At 36.6% G+C, this 21,869-nt stretch overlaps 1 protein-coding gene across 1 annotated transcript in view; it reads left to right on the top strand.

Annotated features, from left to right (window-relative positions):
• The first annotated feature begins 209 nt into the window (after positions 1-209).
• Positions 210-21,869, top strand: part of snu (snustorr) — a 97,983-nt gene continuing 76,323 nt past the window's right edge. The window contains exons 1-2 of the mRNA XM_053763521.2: positions 210-476; positions 13,709-13,773. Coding sequence (XP_053619496.1) covers positions 13,712-13,773 — 62 coding nt within the window. The 5' untranslated portion in view covers positions 210-476; positions 13,709-13,711. The remainder of the gene's footprint in view (positions 477-13,708; positions 13,774-21,869) is intronic.

Raw genomic sequence — 21,869 nt, 5'->3', positions numbered from 1 at the left:
TGCTTGCGAAAACGGACAAGACAACTTACCTATACCTATTGCAACATGTCTACTGCAAAAGCAATGTTGGTTAACATGCTATTAACCGGCCATTTTGTAATAAACACACCATAATGCGGAAATGCATTTCTATCTGCAACATTTTCCTGCGATCGGATAGCCCGATTCGAGTTTCTCGAGTGGAGGAGTAAACAAGAAATTGTTCATGTGTAGTTTTATAACCGGCGTAGCCACTGTCCGCGTTGAACGTGGCTCACCGAGGTCGCTCTACGATTTTGTTTTATAAATCAAAGGAATAAATACGAAAAAATATAACTAAAATTAAAGGGAAAGTGTTGGCGCAATTTCGCGCCATATTTCAGTGGTCAGTGACTTTTCGAATTTAGAATTTCCGAGTCGTGACGTGTTTTGTGCCAGTGACTTTTTAGTTTTTTGCTAAATATTTTTGTGGATATTCCGAAATCGAATACGAATCGGTAAGTTTACATATTTGTGGTTTACTTTTAAGAATCGAGAACGGTCATCTCAAAATAAACTGACCAGACAAGTTAATTATGTAAGTAACTGAGCAATCATATAATGAAATTTATATAATGATGTTAAATGAGAGAGATTAGTAGAAATGTCATATATTTTTGAGTGAATGTGTTTGAAAAGTAAAAGTATTTGTTGTCAAAAATACCATCATTTTGCGTGTAAGTGTAAGCAAACGTACGCGACTTGGGCGTAAGAAATCAAGGTAAGGAGAAAGTGACCCAGCTATGAATGGGGCTGACTACCTGTTTGCTTGCCGACTAGAAGATGATGCTTTTCTACAGCCTTTTATCAACATTTTCGGACCAATTCGTTCTATTTTTTTGCATTTAAAATGTTTATTACGAAAATAGAATTATGTCTAATAAGAAAGTTCCTCAATTAAAAATATTAAAATGCTTTTGCTTGGCTGGCTGCGTTGCTACCATAGATATTTTTTAAACGATTTATATTTTTAATTGGCATTTTAAATAGGCATATAAATGAAGAACAGAACCTGCATTCAAATTTTATGAAGATCCACATTCCAAACAGGCTAATTTATTTAGTACAAAATCAATAACAGTTTGATAAAGCAAAGATTTGCTCAAGTTAACATTATTTACACAACTAGAAGTTTATACTGCGAGCAGTGACCTCGCGGTAAACCCATAATAGAAAATCTTGCATGGAAACATTTGATCAAAAATCCAAACTGTAATGTAAAATATTTATTCAAGAAATATACACACATTACATCCACGTATTACAAATTGTTGAAAAAACAAAAATAAATACAAAAAAAATTGTTAAAAACGCAGTTCCGTCAGTCCCCTTCGACTAATTTTTATAAAAAAAAAAACAATATGCCTAATATCTCTGGCAAAACGGCAGTATGGGCTCAGATCACTTTCCACATGGCCTTTCCACATGGATAAACGAAACAAAAAGAAATATCACTGGAAGAACTGCGCCATCTACCTTAGGTTCAATTTCTAGCGCGGAGTAATATTTGCACTTAGGCGTATAATATTTGTCTACGTTTCTGTGCTCAACTCGAACGCAGAAAGGCTTTGTGTCCATCGTACCATTCGTACCACAAGACAAACTTTTTATGAGCAGTCGATTGTTATAATAACCATATTATAGTCATACACAAAACAGTCTACATAGACGGTTCTGCAAGCCAATAGGAAATGCCTTTCCCGAGATATCGATGCGGGGAGAAGAATGAGAAGAAGCTGTAGAAAGAGAAGACATGACAATAAAATTACGCAAGAACGTTAAACGAGCTACCTTGTTATTTGGATGATTGCTTAAATGGTCGTCAAACGTCAACATGTATTTCGTATCTATAACTTCATCATCATAAAAATGCGATTCGACTAATCACAAGCTAATTCGATAAGCAAAATGATTTCTTTGCTGCACCGGCAATTAAAAACAGCTGTATAAAAGCTATGAAATAATTCACATTGATCGTTAATAATCCGAATGGGTCTTTTACCGAGCGTGTCTCCTGTTTCCTTTTCGGCCTCTAAAGTTGTTAAAAATGTAAACCTACCACCTCACCTTATTTGAGAACGCTGTTGATGCCTATAAGCTATGGCTTTATACCCTATGATCACCTCGTGCGGCACGACATCCACGAGAAGATCTTGAGTGGTCATCTATTGAAAATATGACGTTAGACGTCATATTCTAAGAAGTTATGAATGAATAAATGTTTTTGACTTTATGCTAGAGCCGGTACAACCAGAGCATAAGTAAATCCCATTTTCAGAAAACCATTTCTCAGAAATCTTCAGAGTTAATTCAGATCTAAAGATTTCAATAAAAAATATATAAACTATTTACAAGCAAACCTATCGCTTTTTAAAGTCGGCAACAGTGATTCTTGTTGGGTTGCTGGTGTCAACTTCGAAGTCTAAGCATTTATAGATCATCATAGGCATGTTTTCAAGTCATGTTCCAAAATAAATCATATCGATTTGATAAATAAACTACTAGCATTACCTACAACGACCACTGCTGAGAAGAAACGCCGAAAGAAACTCATGTGTCAATGGCGGAGTTTGCTTACCATCAGGCGATCTACAACGCTGTAAAACCTGCTATTCCACTCCGACCAACAAAATCGATCATCTGGAAACTGTTCAACTATTTTTCTTTACAAATGAGCCCAGAAACCATTATATTCTTAGAGCAGTCATGTGAAATAACAGAGTCAGTCACGTGTGTGAATACACGTGAAAGCAACTTTGTCATTCATTGAATAACTATTGTTATTGACCAACACTTTACGATTCATCATCACCTCTCTTACCCTCTCATCTGAGCGTTTTCCCAGTTATTTCCTCAGCCGTTGAGCTTCGGAGTCCAGTGGCCGCTTTCCTACTTTTTACACGCTTTTATTTAATGTTCAGGTGAAATCTTGTGAGTCAATTTTTAAGAATATATCTTCTACTGATTGAGCAGAAATTTTGTACACCCGTTTATCTTGGATGACAATGTACCCATTATTAGGTACATTAAGCATGACCTGATTGTGAACCCTGGAATGGCTCCAGACTAGGTACCTCCTCAATGGTTTACTGCACCGACATGATTTATTGTTATGAATTGAATACAATGAGATCTCTCTTAATTAATCTTGTCAGAGAAGATTTTTAGACTTCACTTCGCACTGTCGTCGGCTTCCTAGTTGTCAGGCCATTGACGACAACAAGCCAGCATTTCTTGAGTTAGCCCTTACGGCCAGGGGGTCAGGCAGGAGCGGCATAGCCATTGACAGTCGCTGTCCTAGTGTTGGAATATAATTTCAATCGACGAGCACACAAAAGCTTTTGGCTTCCAAGATGTCATTATGCAAAATGATTCGAGATTTATACTGTTTCTCTAATGTCTCCCTTTCTCCCTCACCTGAGCGATTCCCTAGTTTCTTCCTCGCCGCTTATCGTCAAAGCCCAGAGTCCGCTTTCCTACTTTATTCTTTAACTAATATTTGCTTGAAATATTATAGCCTAAGTACACAATAGAACTTAGATTTAAATATTTATACACTTTCCCAGACACGTACAGTCAATATACGAATTTATTAAATATTAATAACACCAGTTGTGCCATTGGTCTGATTGTATGCCGGTGAAGAAAAAGGAGGATAGTGGACCCTGGGCCCCGACGCTCAACGACTTATAAGCAACTGGGAGAGACTGAGAAAGCGATTGCCATTATGGTTTGTGGTTCTGCCCAAGCAAGACCACACGAGAGGTGATTAAGGGTCATGTAGCCTTGGCAGCCTGGGGCCAGATTCTCACACAATCGAAGTTCACATCATCAAATTTTTTTCGAAGGTTTTAAGCAAATTTACAGTGGGAGAAATCGATCGATTTATGCATTGAATTAAACTCTTTCAATTGTGATTTTTCGTAAATCAAGAAACCGTGTTAAACCTTCTAAAAAAAATTGGAGAAAATTGGTGAAATGGACTTCGATTGCATGAGAATCGAGCCCCTGATATCTGATAGGCAACAATAACATTCGTAAGGATAAGGATAGACGTCAGGCAAGCCGGTTGTAAAACACGCATACGAAGTCGCGGACAAGGGCTGAGTGTATATGAAATAATGACGATGATATGGATTGTAATTCCAACATCGCACTTTGATGCTGTAATTCTTCATCATTAGTTCCAACCTAAATGGTGCACACAATGTCCGACTATCAGGTCAGCCTTGATCAGGTCGTGTTGGGATAGATGTGTTAAAAAATTGTAGGTTCCAGAAAAAAAAAACGGATTGCACTCTGTGAGTGCCGACAGAAGTGAAAACTTGAATATTAAATGTGGTGCATTTTTGACGTCTTATGAATTTTCTATTAGCGAATTTAACATTATTTACTTTTAACGGCGCTAAAGAAGTTTTCAATTAAAACATCTTTGAGATTAATTAATGACAAGCTAGTTAGCATGAAAATGTTATTAGTTTGTTTATTAACTACTAAATTCTTACGGTAGCCGAGCCCCACAAGGGCTAGCTTCGTGTGCTCGCGGTTGCATTCGGGGCTGTGACAGCACGACAGCGCAATTTACAGAGTCATCTGTGAATTTACAACTTGGGCAACACTCTTTGGAGATGCCGTAGTTGCCTATTAATTGCCAAGGCTTGTCCCTTATTCGCCTCGTACGACCAGCTAGCATATAATATAAATAAGTTTTCTTCGCCTCAGTCTAATAACTTGTTTCAATCCGTCTGAGCCATTAACCTAAAAACAATATGATGCCATCGCCTATTGATTAACAGCACCAACATTAGAAATCGGACTAAATCGTAACGTCTGTAATTTGTTTTAGTAACTTTGGTTGCTACTGCAATTTTCCTAATTGATGCACTATGCAATCGCGCCGGCCGCATCCGTGTGTGCAATTAATAAAAATTTTACTTATTAATGAATTTAAATAATTTTATTATTTAAATTCATTAATAATTAAAAAAAATTATATATTTCCAAGATGTCTCGGACCTTGTTACAAAGGTCCGTGGTCACTGGTCGATTGACCTACCACGGATCTCTGCAACAAGGTTCCGAACGTCTTGGAAATAAAAAGGTATATTTGCGCGTTTAATGCAACGCGAAAGTTTAAAAGTAATTTTGTTAATATTGATTTACATTTAGCTCGGTTTGTTAGTGGTTTGCTATTGCCTTCTCCATTTCACATGCACTGGCTGATAAATAAGGTGTAGGTTACCCTTACGACCTGTTCCCTCATAGGAAGCAATTGGTTGCCAAATTCGTATATAGACACATTTGGCACGAGTAGCAACCTGAGACCTTTCGGTTCACAAACCTTCGTCTCAACCTCTGGATTATCACCGCTTATATGATTGATTGTATCAATGTAAGAATGGAAAGTCTAGAACGCGGCCATATTAACTCTGGAATGCTAAACCCTTTCCGTTTCCGCTCGAGGCTCGCGTCCCGTTGTTCAATACAGCTGATTCGTTGCCGATATCACGACCCGCCATATTTTCAAGGATGATACGCAATGTTGCCAAGGATGACGTGTGACAATGGTCTGACTGACTGCCGAAGATCGTGCGATCGTGCCAGGCGTGAGGACACTGCAGAGCCCCCCCATTTATCTTCTGTCAATAGTCAGACTGTACCTGAGTGAATTTCACGAGCACTTTGAACGCCGCCACGGCGCTGTCATTAGTGTTTATTAAATTGTACCATACACAGTAACCAATTTACTTATCCTATTATATAAATAATTACTGATACAATGTTGATTTTATAAATGTTTAATTTAAAAAAAAAGATTCTTTATTTAAAAAAAAATGTGCGACACAAATGAAACGCGTTCAAACAGTCGTGAAATTCATCCACCTCACCATTATTAACCTCGCACATCTGGAATGTGTCAAGACGTGAAATATAATGAAACTTAGCAATATACATACTAGGCGAACTCTAAAAACATACACTCCTTTTTTGCAGTCGAGTATAACCATCAATAAAGTTGCAATATGTTCGGGTTTCCACTCGTCCCAGTTGTTGGTACACACGGCCACGCCTTGCTAATATAGCACCTATTACCACGTGACAAAGGTGCTTGTTAGGTCGACACGACGTGCGGTAGTGTTTACAGACAGACTTGTTATGCAATGTGCCTTTCACTCCTGTGTACTATCCTTATTATATTCATATATATTATTTATAACTAAAAGCATATTGTATTCCACACGAACATATAGCAGTCACGTCTTTATCCCTGACGGGTCAGACAGAGCCGAATGTTGCGAATCTCGAAGGTTCTCCAGTTCAAAGCCGCCGGTAATAGCTTTTGCCCGTGGCTTCGCCCGCGTTAATTTCCCGGGATGAAAGATACTCCATGTCCTTTAACATTTCCTTCAGACTGCATGTATGCAAAATTTCAAGAAGATTGGTTGAGTAGATAGAGCGTGAAGAGGTAACGAACAAACAAACTTACTTTCGCATTTATAAATATTAAATTGGGATTAGGATTTTACTTGATTGCCTTTTACAATATTATCAAAAGAGAAACAGCTAACAGCGGCACATACTGTGTTTTTTTTTTTAGTTTAACTGGATGATGGCGTCATGTGCGCGCGCTCTGCTTGCGATTGTGGCAATAAAGCGAGCGAATGTACTGTCTCGAATTCTGCCGTGTTTTGGAACTCGCGTTAAGCTGTTGGTCCTGGTTGGAATTGCACCCGTTAAAACCCACCAATTGACATTGGACCTCGATATATGGAAGGCCACTGCCCCAGCAGTGGGGACATTAAAATGCCAGATGATGATAACATCTGGATGTTGATATGTATATGTTATAAAATATAATATTAGCATAAATACAGTTAGTATCTCATAATACAAGTCTCGAACTCACTCTGGGACTCAGTCTGTGTGATTTGTCCGTAACATATCACATATGAGCGCGTCATGATAGACCCTATACGTTGGTTATAAGAGCGAGTTTGCAATGAATGTGCATAGATCGATATTCTGTTGTCTGTACGTTCACGTGTGTGACCCAAATGGGCCATGTCCACAACGTTGCGTGAGAAGTGTGTTTCAGATTGCAGACCATTTGGACACTGTACATACAATACAAGATGTTTTTTTTTAATCCCGGCTACACGGTATCGCCAACACAGACAACATGAATTACTCTAAATCTGTGATCGCCAAACTTAGACAGATACCGACGCAAATGCACGAATATTGCGTTGTTTGTGAGCATTTACTTTCAAAATCAAATCAATTATTCAGAAATTAGGCCCTCACAGGCACTTTTTCACGTCATATTCTAAATTAAATGATATTTACCAAAGCTACAAACTACTAGCATTTCGGAACGACCACTGCTGAGAAATGCCGAAAGAAACTCATTCAAACAGTGTTGGTCCCTATTATTCCAGAAGGGCATACCATTTTTTAAATATAAATGTATGTATATTTTTTTATCAGTAATATAACAATGTAAGTACACAATAAAGTACATGGTCAAAAGGTACTGAAACACATTATGATTGTGATAAAATGCTGATTAATGGAAAATATATATACCTATATATATATATATATATTTATATATAATTAACCAAACAAAAAAAAAACTTTTAAAAAAAGATCGAGCGGACCAGTTTCTTTTATTATCGCTAGTGTTTGTAGCATTGGTAAATATTAGTATTTAATTTTGAATATGACGTGAAACAAGGTGATGTGTCTTAATGAATGATTTGAATTGATTTACAATGAAAAACCCAGCAATGTTATGTCGAATCCGCGAAAGTATGGCGAAATGTTTTCCGGTAATATGTATTTATCTACCTGTTGTGGCGCCATCATACGACTAGATTTTTTTTTCTCTCTTTTTTCTATCTTTGCCACGTTCCTTTTATGACAGCTCTACACTGTCGTCGAACAGTTCGCCAAACTTTGCCGGATTCGGTATATATTGCTGGTTTTCCACTGCGGTAAATAAAAACGCACATATTAACTACGCAACGTTCTCGTATTCGCGTCGACATGTGTGAGTTCGGCGACAATGGAGTTCGCATTTGCAGATTTTTAAAAGTAAAGTGAAGAAGTGATCAAAGTCCGAATTGTCAGACATTTTGTCCGCTTTCAGCTCTGTCTGCCCCGTAAAGGATAAGACGTGTTAATAGTCCATCAGCCCATGTCCGCAATACTGCGTGCGAAACTTTGTTTCACCTTGATTTGGCAGTCAACATATGATCAGTATGCTAAACTTGCACGGGTTGGTTGCAGACATGTGTATTTAGATAGTGGTCGCATCTTTAACAAGGCTGACTCCTGCGTGCGTCAACTCGTGAACGGGCGTTGCATTAGTGTTAAGAAAAGCAGGAAAAGTTCGCGTATTTTTTGTTCAACAAAAATATTTTGGGAAATAACTGCAGTTATTTTGAAAAATATAAATAATTCCTGACCATGTTTTCTATTGGTATGCTTCTTGTGCTACAAGCACAAGAAGCAGCTCAAGTCAATCAAGTTAAAGGGCTATAAACTAAGGATAATATAAATGGATATTGGATTGGCCAGTAATCTACTATCTAGCCAAACGTGGTCGAGTCTCGGCACTCTTGGCTCTCCCTTTAAGCGATAAAGACGTGATCTGTATTATATAAATACTTTTTTTTTTCTTTTCCTCTTTATGGCAATCAAACTTCTTCAATAGAGCTTATTTTTGCCAGTGTCGAGTTACATTGTTAGCCATAACTACTTACATGGTGTGAAATTTTACAACAAATTTCAAAACCTGTGCCCATCAGCTTCTCTCCCGCGGTATTTCATTTCCGTTGTCATTCTTCCTACATACCAAATTCAAATTCTTCCCGCATACCTACCAAATTCCAAACGAAATCACCTTTCGTCGAAAAGACAAACAAACAATCGATGCATTATCGCAAACATCCATGTTTATGAGGAAGTGGGATGTAATTTTTTATGTGATACACATTATACACAGATTCCCATGGAGGACTGACGTCGGGCAAGCGGCTGGTTGTAAAAACAGCGTTAAAAATTTAATTGTTTATTTAGTGTCAAGTAGCTACTGGGAATAAGTGAAACATGTTGAAACTGTCGTGCCTTATCATCATCGGCACTTGATATCCCACTACTGGGAATATTCCCAGTAGTGGGATAATTGAATGGCATAAATTGAGAGTATATACTCTCAATTTATGCCATTCAATTCTTTCCCTTCGTACGTTATAAGGCGATTTACAACCTAAACAAGGATCACAAAATTATTTTTCCATGGATGTCGTATGAGGTGACTGAGGATATTTGAAATTTAACTTACAATGTTTGATTACAGACAAACGCACAGAAATAAAATTGTATGTGAAACAAATCTTATTTATCTTGCAAAATTTGAACGCCCGGAGTGTCCGTCCTTCTGTACCCTACGAATAAAACTGATTCCTCATAAATTTTCAATAATCTCAAAATGGCGGCGGAAGGTCCAAGGCTCTTCAGTAAAATCAGCTGTTTTCCTTAACTTTCGAATTGGCGGACGAGGCGGATATAGTTTATTTGCATTCATTATTTTATCGTACTAGTGGCCCGTTCCGGTTTCGCTCTGGTAAAAACATTATTATTACGTCATACTTGGTATAAAAAAGTATTTAAACATCTTTAAAAGAAGATCTTTAAAACTACGTGACGGATTTTGATGCGGGTTATTCTAATAAGTAATTCAAGAGGACGGTTTATAGGGTCGCTAGTAAATTAAACGTACTTAAACCTTCCTCAAGAGTCGCATTATCTATTGACGGAAACAGCATGAAAATCCGTACAGTAGTGTTTGAGTTTATCGCGAACAGATACAGACAGATGCTGCAGAGAACTTTGTTTTATTATATGTAAGGATAAACACTAGATTTTATTCTCTGATTTACCCGCTAGAAATTAGATTTTCTCCCATGTAATTCCCTGCTCGCCACCGACATCACAGCCCAGAAAGCAACTTACCGCAACCAAAAATTTGCTCTCCCATACAAAATGAAATACCTAACTTGAAGTAAATATATGGATCAGTTGCGAAGTGCGCATGAGAAAAAGAAAGCGAACAATGGACTCCGAGTTCCAACGCTTTATGGTGGAGGAAACAACCGGGAAATCGTTCAGAAGACAAAGACATAGATAGAAGAGCCTATCGCCCATTTATCGAAATGCATCTACGCAGCATCAGGCGTTGCATTCCCGTAACCGGTTGGTGTCAATGCCCCCGGTCCTGTTAGATGCACCTTTGAAGGGCCTTGGGCGGTCAGCGGTCCCTTAAAGATGTTTGCGACACGGTCAAGCGAGTCATTTAAAATCCTGTATATAGATTATACTATGCTGGCTTCGGCTAGCCCGCGGCTTCGCCCGCTGAAATTTCTCTACGAAAGCGGAACAAACACGATTTTCATACAAACTTTCACCCCCCATTTCGGGGGTTGATTTTTGAAATAAAAGTGGGTTATGTTTGAACGGGGTTCTTTAACACGTGCATACGAAGTTTCATCGAAATCATCGGTCCAGCGGTTTAGCCGTTAAAACTGAACAGACAGATAGACAGACAGACTTTCGCATTTTTAATGTTAATATGCAAGCATACTTGCATATTAAGTTTATTATCAATATGATGTGAAAAAGCGCCTAATCTAATCTATACTAATATTATACTTAAATGCGAAATACTATCCTGTCTATTCCTCTTTCGCGGCTAAACTGGTGTACCGATTTTGATGAAATTTGGTATGCATGTTATTCAAAGACCCCAATTCCAACATATGCTACTTTTTTTTTCAAAAATCAACCTCAACACATCAACCAAATTACTACAATGAGGGGTGAACATGTAATGAAAGTCATATTTATGATGAAAATCGCATGAAAAGCCATGCAGTTTCGTTAGTCGTTTTTTTTTAAGTTTATCGCAAACAAACTTCATACGCGCCAGAGGACAATACCTAATTGCAAATGTTGTACCCTTTCATAGGTGTGAAGTATTTACTAATGAAAAAAATTGGTGTTTTTTAAAACTTCGACCGATCAGGAAGCTAATTGGCAACGATTGTAATTCTAAAGGGGCCGTGACTACTTCCTCAGTTAATCTTTTACATTACAATACAAAATGCTTTATTTTCACATTATTTTTCTTCTTGAAGGGAGATAAAGTTTAAAATGTCTGTGTATCTGTATGTCTAGTTCATCGCATCGTAGCAGCTATACGGCTGAACCGATTTTGATTTATTATTTTGTAATTTGAAAGAGAATTTAATCGGGATTTATTACGTATATTTCGAAAATGTATGCTAAGTAGTTTGGAAATTTCGATGTAATTTGGTACACGGGTCGACAATAACCTAGTACTTAATTTTATTTTTATCCCAAAATTCCCACACGAGCGAAATCCCGGCGCGCAGCCAGTTCCAAACGCGATGGTCAATACAGTAAATCTAGATACAATTAATAGATAAAATAAAATGAAATGATATTCAAATCGACCTCGATAGTACGGATAAAACCTTCCATCAGGGCGGCCAGGTCACTAATTAAGGTAATTATCCATTGTCTTTCTTAATAGATATATATACGACCCCACAGTGTGAACTTGTAATGCGTAATTAAGCAAACGCGAGACTTTGCACATCTACATAAGTATCCTTACCAATGATCCTTACATATTATAAAACAAAGTTCTCTGCCTGTCTGTGCCTGTGTGTGTGTGTGTGTGTGTGTGTCCGTCTGTCTGTGCGGATTTTCACCAATAGATAGTTGATTCTTGAATCTATTTATTTATTTATATATTTATTTAATATTAGGAGCGCTTACAGTGTTTACATATATAATATTATAGTAAGTAAATTGTAGTTGCAGTTTAATGCGATACATGAACACCAGTTAGCAGCGAGCATAACATTTGCCAACAATATAATTCGCTACCGTAGAAAAAAGTAGAATATCGATTCGATCGATTGATCACAAAATATCTATATGATAAATTATACAAAATGAAAAGTTGTGAATTAGAATAATGAATTGAAAGGAACATTTTCAATGATATATATATAAGAAATAAAATTTGAATCCTGAATGTTTCGGTGTATTGATTATGTTTTTAGTCGGGCGAAACCGGGACGCGCCGCGTTGTATAGTTATAAACACTACTAAGGATTCCAAAGACAGTGCGAAAAGGAGAAGAAAAAGGTTTCATACTTTTTCTTGTCCACTTCGCACGGGACTCTTAATTCTAATGCTTAACAGCTGAAGAAGTAAGGAAGGCCCATGCATAGAATAAATATATACAAAAACGAATGGGAAAGTTGGGTATAGCTATTAAATACTATTGAATAGAAACTGGTATTTATCTTCCTCTCGATTCATTTTATAAATAACTAGATGTTGCCCGGGGCTTCACTCCCGTGGGAATTTTGAGATAAAATATAGCCTATTGCAATCTTGGATAATGTACCTTTCTAATGGTGAAACAATTTTTAAAATCGGTCCGATAGTTTCGGAGATTACCCGCCTCAAACATACAAACTCACAAACGGTTACCTCTTTATAATAACAGAATAGATTAGGCGCATTATGAAGATTGAGCTAGCCCCAAAGTAAGCTCGAGACTTTGTGTTATGACGATACTATATTTTATAACAAATACATATATAGATAAACATCTAAGACCCGGGCCAATCAGAAAAAGATCATTTTCCATCATGATCCGACCGGGGATCGAATCAGGGACCTCTCGGTTCAGAGGCGAGCACTTTACCACTGCGCCACCGAGGTCGTCATATTTTAATCACCGTTTTAGTCGTCGGCATCGGCTCCATCTCATAATATTCTACATGCAGTAGATACATGGTTATATTTCTTATTGATCTATGACCCAGCGTGTCACAATAATACAGAAACAACATTAAATCGCGTAGAATCCATCCTATTACCGGTTGCCGTTGTGAAGCAACGACCAAGGTTGGCTTACGTCACTTCTCAAACGCCTTTTATACCAATCCATGTACATATTTGTAAATTATAAGCAAATATAAATTATGCAATGTACACAGGCTGGGAAATAAACGTTTGCATCAGTAATATGCATCAGGGCTCCATATGCATCACCGTAGGTAGTCTTGAAACAAAATCAAATTGTTTATTCAGAATTTGGGCCCTTTTTCACGCAATATTCTGAACTAGCTTTTGGCCACAAATTCATATGTGAGTAAACATCCTTTTCCCTTGGGAATTCTTAAGCTCAACTACACTCCCCAGGGAACTTACATGCCAAATTTCAGCTTCTTACGCCCAGTAGTTTCGGCTGTACGTTGTCTGACAGTCCGTCACTCAGTAACAGAAGAGTTTTATATATATATATTAATTGATTAAATGATATTTCATAAAGCGACAAACTATTTTTTTACTTATCATTTCGGAACGACCACAGCTTAGAAGAAATGCCGAAATTTAGTGATAAGAAAGTACCCTATGTGTTATTCCAGGTTATAGTCTACGCGTGTACCAAATTTCGTAACAATCGCTCCAGTAGATTTCGCATGAAAGAGTAACAAACATCGATACACATCCTCACCATATTCGCATATATAATATTAGTAGTAATATTAACGTGTGAATCTTCTTTTCTTTGCTTCAGGCGATGTCGACTCCGGCGAATTTGCGATCGGAAAGGGTGAAGCAGATGTTCAGTTGGACAACGGGGTAACTGTTATTATTACACTCAAAACGATAATTATCTTCGGTTTTCTATTTTTATGCATAAAAATTTATGTCATAATTTACCATGGCATACTTTTACTTATCATAATAATAGTTACGCATGCAATATTAATTTGGCATAATGTTTTAGGCACAATTTTTATAGAAAGAAAGAAAGAAATCATTTATTCGGCAAACACATAAAATCCAAACATACAAAAGAGTAACAAATATAAATCGAATAAAATATGTAAGCCGAAATGGCGACCAGCTCAGCATGGTGCCAAGGTATCAAGCCAAGGCGCTGATTTGACCTACCATAAGGATAACAATTTTTAAGCGTAATATTTTAAAGCATATTGGCGGCTTATGGGTGGCCCAAGCGCCGCCCCCAGCACCTTAACCTACTGCTACGCTATAGCTTTATGCAAATCAAAATTATGGCAAAATACATTAGCCTAAACTGTAATCATAAAGATATGCCAAAAAACCAGTAAGTCTAAATATTATTATGTCAAAAAATTAAATGCCGAACTCGTTATGCTAAATTAAATTTAAATACGAAAAAAAGAATCCCATTATTTTCTACCTCTTCATGTAATATTTAAAACTTTATTGTACAAAATCACAAAAAAAGACAATTTACAAATGGCGCGGACGACGAAGTGACGACGAAAAGGTAGGAAATCGGATCTTGAGCACCGACGTTCAAAAGCTGAGGAAGAAGCAGGGAAAACGCGCAGATGAATGAGAGTTCTCGGCCAAACAGCCATTAGACCAAACAGGGACAACAAGATGGGTGTCAAAAAATGCATTCATTTCACAGTCAATAACATTTTTTGAGTCGACATTATACTTATAACTAAGTAGGTATAAGTATAATTTGACGACATAATGTCGACTCAAAACATAAGTATATTATATAAAAAAACATAAGTATGTTTTTTGACCAATAAGTGTGCACAAATGCACATTGTTGTTCCCGTACTGTAAGAGCGAAAGAACACAGAATATGCCACCTGCTTCTTCTCACGCAGATTGTAATAGACAACCAAAGGAAAGTCAAGAAATCACTACCTAAGCTAACACTTAAACATAAGCTTTGCAAGTCCAGACTTTTACTTTCGTAAGACTGGGACTACACGAAAGCTGTGCTTTGCGGAGCGGACCGAATCTGGATTTCGAACGCGATTACGAAATTCTATTGGTGGTTTCAAAATGCGTACCGCACTGCACAACTTTAGTGGAGTCCCCTCATTATGCCGGCTCCACATTATTCGCGAACACTTCGCCAAACTTTGACGGATTCGGTATACATTACTCTTTTTTTTCGTAGCGATAAATAAAAGCACTCATACAAACTATGCAATGTTCATCTGCCAGAGTTCGGCGATAGTATCGAACCTACATAGGTACTTAAGATAATTCCTTAGAAGCTGTAGAGAAGAATATTTTAAAGGAAGAACGAATTTTTAACCGTCATAGAAAGCTAGAGTCGTGATCATGACCTACTTTATGCTGTCCACTTCTCGACTAAAGTTAAAATAAACCTCTTTGTTTCGCTGTAGTTGTGTAAAAAGTAGAACGCACATGGACGATAAATTGTACATAAGAATCCATTTTATCAAGGAAATATGACACGCGGGTTTTTTTTAACGGACACTCTTGAGACAAAATTGACACACATAACATCCTTTGGATGATGCAAGTATTATGAGATGCTGACCCGTGAATGACGCAAGAGCTACTTTCGCGTGAAGCTAGCAGGTCGATCAGCAAGCCCAATAACCTAAATGTTGTAAAAAATATACGCGATTCTCAACTTTAACTATGAACACAAGAACGCATAGAAAATGAGCACCTTTCTCTCCTCATTGATGAATAGTTTTAATACATTCGATACCTAACGCCATCTATATGTCACGTTATGTAATTATTACCACCATCTGCCAACCATACCGAGAACTATCTGTCCATATTTGTATGAAGATGCTAGTCGGTATTAAGTAATGTACGCTTATGCCACTAGATGGCGGTATGTATCGAAATATTTATATTTAATTCTGGGTTATAATGTATACAATGTATTTCATTTTAATAACTTTGCTAAAGTCATTATAAGTCACCTTTTAACCTGTCTTCAGTACCTACCTTCCTATTTCTTCATAAAAAGTAAAATACATATAATTTATAATAACCTAACCTTAAATTTATTATTACGTTTTATTACCTATATAGTATGTTTATGAATGACATCGAACGTTTCCTACTTCTTGAAAAATATTTATCATGTATACGGTACATATTCCATGGCTGGTCTGAAGGTAAAAGAAAAAAAAAAGTATAAATTTCATATGAATGACTTCGGCCACAAGGAAGTCCATTGCTGGATATAAGTCAACATCATTCATTATTTTAAAGTAGTGAAAGTCGTGTCAGATGCCTTTACGCGATCGAATAAAAACTGTTAGCAAATGACACACTCAATTAACCCACTGCTGGTTATAGACCTTCGTTTTTGAAAAAAAATTACCGAACGTAAGCGGCACCGTCCAGCGTTTCCCAGCAACTTTGTGCAGGTCACCCGACCACCTGGGATAATGACAGAGTGGATTACCACAAATTTTCTTCTTCATCCAATAGAGCGTTGATTTGCCATCGACAAGCAAAGAAGAAGATTTTTATGTGCTACTGCGGATTCTTGTAACCCTTACAGTCCGTCAGTCCCGAAATCTCGTCGGGTAAAACCATAATAAAGTTGTCTACTTTAACCTAAACCTTCCTCAGGAATTACAATATCTATTAGTGAAACCCGGTGAAGGAAAACATCGTGAGGAAACCTGCACACTGGTTGATTATTAACTTGTGTGTGAAATGGAGAAGGCAATGTCAAACCACTACATTACTAATGCCAATAAAGTTGTTGTGTGTGTATAATTCCACGTAATGAACACGACCCTCAGCCATGAGAAATACGACTAAGAAGAAGATTAGTGAAACTCGCATCAAAATCCTTTACCTAAAAACATTTAACCATTCAGGGTCAGACAGACAGCGAGAAGCGACTTTGTTTTATATTATGTAGTGATTTCCCAAGTGCATAGTGCCCCGGTGAAGCTTGTAATTAAGTAAAATACTCGTGTAAAACTTTAGCTATTAACCAAACCAAGCGAGCCCTTCGCGTTTTTTATAATAGACCAACAGAAGAGCCCTGAAACATAACACCTTTTTCGCTAGTCGGGTGAGCAACAGTCAGATGGTTAGGCACAAGTGAACGAACGACCTTGCCTGTCATTGTTTACGTAGGAATGCACGACAGGCTCCATGTGCATTATGCATAATACCCTATTATATTAGATTGAATTCTTTCATTTTCTAGAAAAGACGGCTGACGGTTTCCAAACGGGGCAAAACACAAATTTTCCAAACATAGCTAAGAATGTTCTGTATTAAAATTTACTTTCGTACTTTTTAATTGCGTTTGTCTGCTACAATGCCACGGACAGACATACAGAGTTGTTGGAATAATTGGCACACCTTATTTTGCGCCGAGGGTTTTAGATTGACGTTACATAAATTTTTCTAAATTATCTTTTACGCACTTATTAACGCGAAATGTATTTATTGAAACTGTTTTACATTCCTTTTTTTGCGTAGTCGCGTCAAAAAGTGTAATTTTCGCTTGGTGAATATAAAAATTATATTTTCCGCTTTCTTACCTTGGAGCTCACTGCTCAGCGGGTAACTCTCTCCGTCTTAATGAGTGAGGTAACTATTTCGATCCTCGACTTCTTACTGGCTCATAATTAATGTGATTGTGGTGAAAATGTAATTCTAAAGCTACTCACTCATTACGAATTTAAGTGAAAATAAAAGTAATGGCAGTTAACTTACTAAGAATGTAGAAACAAAATTAGTCAAATTCATCCTTATATATTATAAATTAAAGTCCTTTGCCGCTTCTATTTGTCTGTTCGTGATAAACTCAAAAACTACCGCACGGATTCTCATGCAGTTTTCACAAATAGATAGTGTGATTCCGGGGGAGGGTTTAGGTGTATAATTTATTATGTTTTTACACGAGCGAAGCCGGGACAGGCTACTAGTTATTCATAAAAAAGTTAAAGCCTACTTTAACCTAAAGTATGTTTTGTCATTGTCGCACTTTGTAATATTTGATGTCGGCTCCACACTACCGTGTCTGGGTTCGGCGACAGTGTGGAACTGACATTAGATGACAGATAAATAACAACATTTTGTATAATCTGTGGTGTTTATTATAAGCGACCGCAACACGCACGACGAGGTATATAAAATTGGCGTTGCGTATGTACTGGAAAATTATAGTTGATAGTGTTATGACACCAGACTGAATCACTCAGAGCTATTTGGGTCAAGTTACGAGTACCCCTACCAAATTGACAGATATATCTCCCTTTCTCCCACAACTTCACGTGTTCTTGGACGAATTAGGAGCTGTGGCGGCGCGAAGCCCGGAGTCAATGAACGACGAAAGATTAGGCTGTATGAAACCGACCGCCTGGCTGACGTCAACGTAACTTGAGAATGTTATTTGCCTATTTGCGACCAAGGTCTGGTGTTCGTCGACTCGTACTATATCCTTGAGAGGATATGGAGCAGTCGTATTCTAAGGCGGAATCACACGCCTTCAAATAGATCTGTCTCATTCCTTGTTCTTTAATTTGCCAAAATCGCTAATTTTTGTCACATTTGTAACATCAGTCCGATTCGAAATTATTATTACGAGCGGCCCCTCTGGGCTTCACTAGGGTAGAACCATAATAAATTACATTTGCATAATATATCTAAACCTTCCTCAGGAATCACATTACCTATTTGTGAAAGCCTTACAAAAATCTGCCTGGTAGTTTTTGAGTTTATCGTGTTCATACAGGACAGACACACACGACTACGGGGGGTTATTTTCGTAATATATGTAGGGACTAGACTTTTTTCCGTATACAGGGTTACTGGTATCTAACGTATAACCTTTCAAAGGCGCATTAGGTAATTAGAGACAACACCTTTTGTTCTACGAATTTTGTCTAAACCTAATAAATAAATTAAAAAAAACCCTTTTTTGATGTACCCAAGTAGCCTTTAAGAGGTTTTGCGTTTGATACCAGTAACCCAATATATTTCATTCATTAGGAAGTCTGTAGTCTGTTTAAAATCTTGAAGTTTCCATAGCAAAGAAGAATGGAAACACTTTATAAAATACAGAGGGCTAAGAACCATGGAGTAAGATTTTCTTAAACTTTAGCTCTTGACTAAACGACTTGATATTGGCTAAAAGCAACAATAATTATATAATATTATACGAATATGTTATACTTACATATTAATTACATAATGCAATCATACGTATGTAACTTAATTAAGTAGTCAGATTTGTTTTGCACGCGAATTTTCCTCAAACTTTCCAATAATTACTTCTACATGGTCACATTCACATCTGTGGCACCCTTATTCTTTCATATTATAAAACAAAGTCCGCTGCCTCATCTGCTTGTCTGTTCGTGATAGACCCCAAACCACTGCACGGATTTTCTTGCGGGTTTCTGAGAAGGTTAAGATGTTGTGTCTTGTCAGGAATTGTTTGCAGTTTTGTGACATTGACGAATGTGAGTCAACGTGTTTAGGATGATAATATTGTGTTTCTCTAAGAAATTTTTGTAAGTGCCTATTTTTTTCTTACTAAATACTTTAAAAGGATACATATTGTGTACCGTTGTATTTAGCTAAATAAATAAATGGTCATTTATGGTTTTACCAACCCAAGCGAAGCCGGGTCGATAGTTTAATAGGTACTTTATTATACAAGTTTTAAGATTTGTTATATAGCTAGTACAGATTTCATTCCATTTAAACCCATTTGAATAATGTTATGAAAACTCCAAACAAAATATTTATTTTATTTGACTGAGTACAAAATAAAATGCGTAAAGATGCTATATGTACATAAGTACTTACAATCAAACACGATCTTTAATTCAGTCCGGTGTTATTACGCGATTTACTATTTTTTATTCATTTGCTGAATTGGTACTAAAAGAAAGAAAGAAAGAAACATTTATTTGCCAAAAACATGAGTACAAATAGACAAATTGATGTCAAAATGAATTAGACCTACACGTGTTACCGAATATAAGTATGCAAATATAAATAAATAAAGAGGAGCATGCTATCCACTACAAATCCAAAACAAAAAAAGAATTATAATGTATACTAGCCCTAAATTCTATCCGAGTCTATCATTAAAGAAATCATTTAAAGTATAATAACATTTATCAGTTAATAAAGACTTGAGGTGCTTTTTAAATAGTTTTAAATTTAAGCTTTTATATTGATTTGGAATTTTGTTGTAAATTTTCGGTGCCATACATACTATGCTATTACCGAGTAAAGCAGTTTTTGATGGGTGCATGCATAATCGATAGATATCTCGTTATTTGTCTACCTTGTGATATACAAATAAAAAAAAAGCAATCGGTGTAGCTAATTTGAAATAAAACATTTTTATAATTATTATAAACACCATAAAAATACGAATCTTGCCTTTTTCTTATGACGTTTATTTTTAAATATGCTTGATTATCTATATCTAAGTACACATACATATAATAAACAAAAGTGTAAGTAAAAGTGGGCTCCGACTGTACATAAAGAGATATTAAAGAAAAACACCTTATTATGGGATGGGAGGACTTTATGGGACGAAGAAAAGCCAAAACATTTTTTTTAAATTTTTGTCTGTCTGCTGTCTATATGTTTGCGAGCGCATCACGTAAATATAACTAATGAATGGAAGTTGATGTGGTTTGTCTATAGTATAAAGGTTTAGACCTTTATACTATGGCTACTAAGGCTCTGCAGGTTGATAGATAGATAAAAAATCTGATTTGCCTATTATTCTATAAGAAAACTATAAAAGTCAAGACGTGAACTAATATTAAAAGGTCGTTAACTTATATAACAGAAACAGTAGACGATATTATAAACTATCGTGTAAAAGCGCATTTTCTTGTAAACAATAGATTGATACAATTTCCCGGTCGGATCTCGCGCGCTTCTCAAAACAAAGATGGCGGCGGCGTGTTCCGTTACATCATTGGTTATGTCGTGTTCACAATGAGCCAGTGTATTTTACGGCGAAATCAAAGAGTATGACGAAAGCGAGCAAAATTTTCCAATAGACTACAGAACATTTTTATATTATTTATTTTTGTATAGAACATAATGTGAATATAATCGTATATGCACTCTTCTAATAATTTGTTAATAGGGTTCAATAGATTTTTTTAATTGCAAGTTTGGGTTTGAATACCATTCGGTTAACCTTTTTCTGATGAAGGAAAACAAGATGAGGAAAACTGCATATTCTTATGATCTTATTGTACAACGCGGTTTTGATCTGGATTGAAGTTTTTAAAATGTCGTGTTATCGAAGTCAATAAACTTAAGTAATTTTACAAGTATTTAAAAAAGATAGGACTGCGGTTCTAAACTTCACAATGCGCAGTTAATTAGATAACGTAACTTGCGTATACATCTAAGGATACCTCACAATCTGTGTATCTGTCATACACACATGTCATACAAAACATAAAAGTCCTTCTTTAGGCAGTCGTGAGAGAAAAATGTATGTTATAAAAATTTTGCCCCATAAAAATAGAAAGTGACTTTGGCCTACATTCGCCTGCTACTTAGTTTATGCTAGTTAACTCGCCCAATGTGAAAGTTTGCGTTTTGTTCATCGTTTGTTGATTGTCAATGCGTGAGAAACGTAAACTTGCAATTTTGTTGGTGGAAATGAAACGTGTTTCCAGAAATTAGAGCAACAACGACGCCTTCCTCGTCAATTTATAGAGTACTAGCCGCTTGTCCCGGCTTCGCTCTGGTAAAACCATAATAACCTAAGTATATATATGTGCTATTCTTTTTCATGTGTGTTTTGAGTTGTGGTGTTTTATATTCTGGCAATAAACAATATTCTATTCTATAAATTATACATCTAAACTTCCTCAGGGAACATTATCTATCACTATACAAAATCTTGTAAAAATGTAATTTCATTA

This window comes from Plodia interpunctella, chromosome 24, assembly GCF_027563975.2.
Source record: "Plodia interpunctella isolate USDA-ARS_2022_Savannah chromosome 24, ilPloInte3.2, whole genome shotgun sequence".
NCBI classification, from domain to species: domain Eukaryota; kingdom Metazoa; phylum Arthropoda; class Insecta; order Lepidoptera; family Pyralidae; genus Plodia; species Plodia interpunctella.
Note: the sequence above shows the minus strand (reverse complement) of the source record. Positions and strands in the feature narration are given on the sequence as shown.